At 37.6% G+C, this 4,360-nt stretch overlaps 1 protein-coding gene across 1 annotated transcript; it reads right to left on the reverse strand.

The window, feature by feature from the left end:
- Positions 1-395: 395 nt before the first annotated feature.
- Positions 396-3,314, reverse strand: LOC122650440 (aluminum-activated malate transporter 10-like). Its single transcript, XM_043843855.1, has 6 exons — positions 2,972-3,314; positions 2,733-2,873; positions 1,906-2,178; positions 1,529-1,653; positions 1,069-1,212; positions 396-908 (listed from the first exon to the last, which is right to left on the reverse strand). The coding sequence occupies exons 1-6, from the start codon at positions 3,312-3,314 to the stop codon at positions 396-398; spliced, it is 1,539 nt and encodes a 512-aa protein (XP_043699790.1).
- Positions 3,315-4,360: the final 1,046 nt, after the last annotated feature.

Genomic DNA, 4,360 nt, shown 5'->3' on the forward strand with positions numbered 1-4,360 from the left:
AACCAGATCCTTTCCGCTACGTGGAAATCGACGAGATAAATACCCTGACTAACTCGTATTGTTTCCGTTTGACAATAACTAATGTCGAAAAAACACATACAAATGTGACCTCATAAGCCACATACATATTACCTTAATTGTTAGATTAATGATTGGGGCTCTCTCTCTCTCTCTCATACTTATTTAAGCTTGGCTGGAAAAATCTGAATTGGTAAAAGATATTTTTTAATCCAAAATTATGAATTTACAATTCTGACTTAATTTCCACCAATGAGGGTGAGGTGAGGGTGAGAGTGCTAGCTACAGGAGAACAGGGCATGTTTGTACAACTCATTTGTATCTTGCCTCGGTTACAACTTACAACCAAACAAAGCCTTAAAGGTAATACCTTGATCTCAAACTTGTTGTAGGGCTTTCATGTTTTGTTGATCTTGTTGGTCTTCTGAGGTTGGCTTGTTGATGGGTTGAATTGGTCTTTCCATCTGAGGTTCGAAATCCACCAATTTAGCTAATTCTTTCACTGCTTTGACTACCCCTTCAATCCTTGCTACTATTTCAATCAATAGTGAAGCTACAGTTATAAGAGGAACAACTTCCACCACAGGCATGATTGTGGGTGTTGAGATTGGCTCTTTTATCTCCTCCTCCTCCTCTTGTCCTTCTTTTGGTAATGGTGATGGTGATAGTGATGGTAATGGTGACACTGGTGGAGTGAATATGCTAGGGAGGGACTTTAAAGCATTTTTGAGGTCTCGTAGAGCAGTTTTCATCTCTTCAATTAATAGATCTATTTTCGAAGATCTCGTCATCGTCGTCGTAGAAATAGCCAATTCTTTCAACACCCTTGAACAGTGGAAGCTCAATATGATGCAGGCATCATTGAGACGTTTCTTTATGAATTCAGGTGCCTATAGCTCAAAAACAACACCGAAAGAATCATTAATTAGTTATTTTTATCGTCTGAGAATGCAAAATCGACCTAGAATGCATACCAAACACAGTGTAAATTAGGGTTTCTAAGAGCTGAAGTGTTAATAAATAGAGCATAGCAAGTGGAAATTAACCTACCTGAACTTCTGAATTAATGCAACCATTAAGAACCTCAATACAGAAGGCACAGTTACGCATTGATGCCCCAATTTTGAGGTATTGTTTCCATGGATGTCTAAAGTTGAAGCGGCCATGAGTAGGCTCCCATATGGCAAAATTGGCCTAGAAAAAGTAATAATTCATGAGGAGAAGGAATTAATTAGCTTCGATTGTAGCGTAAAATCTTATCTGAAAATTTTTACGCGGCAAATTTTACTTCATAAATATAAAATTTTACATGTTGAAAAGTTTTCCAATGTTTGTTTCCATAAAAAACAAGCATTGAAAAACTTTAATACATGTATAATTTTATAAGCCAAATATTTTGAAGTGAAGTAAAATTTTCCACATAAAACTTTACGTCGAAACAAACAGAGCAGAAATTCATTTTAAGAAAGAAGAGAAGCAAAACTTGTCCAAATTGATTCAGTTTACTTACAAAAGACTCTTCTGCAGCTTTTGAATTTAGAACCAATTTGTATCCGAATAGATTTTTATGGGCTTTATCGTCATTGTCCACATTGCCATTGCTGTTCTTCTCCTTGAAGAACTCAGCTACACACCCTAAATTTCAAGTTTGAGAATAAATTTGAATCAGATATCATTCTATATGGGGAAAAAGATCCCTACTTGGTGGTGTTTCCTATGCCCTCGCATAGGGCATTGTGAGATGACGCCTCTATCCCTTGGTAGATACATAGGTGTGCTCCCCTGTTAGCCTAGATGCTTGTATAGAAACCATGCGACCAAATAGAGATCTCTTGCCCATTCTATATATAGCAAAGCTATAGTAACTGTTGTTGTTAAGATACTTACCATCCAAGGAATTGGCAAGGTTTTCCATATTACGAATGATGAGAAGGTGGAGCTCCTCACCGGCCCAAACGGGACTAATGAGCATGCTGATGAACATGCACATAATAATCCCTATGACAATGGTTAACACTCGTTCGTAGGCCATCTGAAACAATTTTTCAACCCGAAAACCCGACACCTCAATGATACAAAAGGTGAGGATAAAGATCATAGCCCCGTAATCGAATCGAACTCTTATTGTCGGAATAAATCTTGAGAAAGTTGCTATAGAAGCTGAGAGAAAAACCAATAAATCATGTATAGTTAGATCATGTAGGTGTTGTTAGAAAAACAAAGCAGCAGAATGACGATTTTGCAGAAGAAAACAAATAGAAAGAGAAATCAAGCACACAAGACAACGATTTTTACGTGGTTCACCTCCAAGAAGGAAGGCTACATCCACGGCCGAGTAATATTCCAAATCCATTATTTCTATGAAGAAAAATACGATCCTTCTCACTCATCTCTCAAAGAGATAACGTACTACAATATATAAGAAAATCCTAATCCACGAAAGTACAAAATTGCCCCTAGAAATCCACCCCGGTCTGGTTTGCGATACAAACCAACATAGGGCGAAATACATATCAAATCGAAAAAATATCGATATGCTCTACAGGGGTCAACGCCATAGAATGCACTTTTTGGCCCTTCAGGCGCGTTTCAAAAGCGAAACAGCCTGCCAAAGAAACACCACAGTACTTTCTAGATTAGAACTGAGATCAGGCTTCACCAATAACATGTGTGTCTCAATTTGGTGGGTTGTTGATCAATGAAATGTTATAAACCTGAAAGGAAGACTGAAGATCCAAGAATTACAAGCTCAAAAGCTTGACCAAAATGGATAGCAATCCAGTGTATGGCTACGGCTAGTGATCCAGCAAGAATAGTTCCAGTTGCTCTGTTTAAGCTTTTATATATTGTTGCTCCTGCAACAGACAACACCAATACCATAAACATAGAAAGTAAAATCATGAGTATTGGGATTTTTATTAAAAAATTTAAGGGACTTTGGAAGGCTAATTACCTGCTGTGTACTCAAAAACTACCACAACAGTCATGACTGCCCATACAGTATTCTGGTCTCCCATACCATTATACAAAGGACTCACATAGTAAAACATTGATATTAAGGTGAGTGCCAATGCTACCTTAAAACAATGGATGACTTTTTTAGGATCTTCAACACCTAATTCCCATGATTTCTTGAAAAATCTCCTAATTTTTGACTTCAGCTCAACAAGAAAACTCAAGAACCCTAGCCAGGTTCTGCGGATAAGGCCAGATTCTGGAACAAGAAGTGTGGACGATCCATTGCTGTCCCTTACCCTCCATTGTAACTCACCTGGAGTTTCTGTCTCATTAACCATCTTTGTACTCAGAGAACCACTCCAAACAAGTGAACAATCAAACCCTAAATGAGGGATTGGTAAGATGGATGTCTTGGTGGTAAGGGTTCCCTTTGTATTGTTATTGTTGGATGGATTCTTATATATAAATAGGACTTGACTAAAAATTGGGTAGCTTCACGCCAAAGAGTAAATTGTGTACATTTTTCATTCTCTTACCTACTTCTCAGGTGACCCAGTTGATATCATGTTGACCCCCTTATGGTGTCATGAACATGACCTGATCTTCTCTCCATTAATCAGGATGTGGGACCCACTACTGGAGATATTCCTTTTGGGCTTTTTCATTAGTCAGGATTTCGTCCATATTGATTTGGGTATCTGAGATTAACAGCATAGCTGACTCCTTGGTTCGGAAAGTCTTGTCCGTTACGTGTAGGATAAATTAGCATTCTTCCATTCATTGGATATCCGAGTTTTGTACTTTAGATACCTTGCGTTGGTCACGTTTTCGTTTTAATATATAGTCTTCTTTTTACCCAATAAAAAAAAGAAAGAAAGAAGATTTGGGTATCTAATTGATGGGATTATATGGACTTATGTATCAATATCGGTATCGGTATTGGCATCGATATCCATGTTGGTCTCGGCTGATATTAATATCGATATAATTCCATTGTAATGCTGTATCTGGTAGGATTCGATCATTTTGTCTTCCCCTATTCTAATATTGATACGGGCTTTTTTTTAACCATTTTGTTTTACCCTGTTTTATTGTGATACCACCGATACATTATTGGCCAAGTTTTAATATTGATCAAAGCTGATACTGATACGTAATGACAAATTTTTTTTTTTGTGGGGCTAAAACAAATGGATTGAGACCCCTTTGGCATTCAAAACAAGATCCTTCCCTTTTCTCCACATGAAGGCCGTTGCCCATGGTCCATGCCCTGTTTCATGCAGCCAAACATGCTTTTTAATAAAGGAGGATTTTGTTTCATACTTGATCACGAAGAATGCACCATATGACCATATTGCATTCTATAAGATGTTTCTATACGCAC

The sequence above is a fragment of the Telopea speciosissima genome, chromosome 2 (assembly GCF_018873765.1).
Source record: "Telopea speciosissima isolate NSW1024214 ecotype Mountain lineage chromosome 2, Tspe_v1, whole genome shotgun sequence".
NCBI classification, from domain to species: Eukaryota; Viridiplantae; Streptophyta; class Magnoliopsida; order Proteales; family Proteaceae; genus Telopea; species Telopea speciosissima.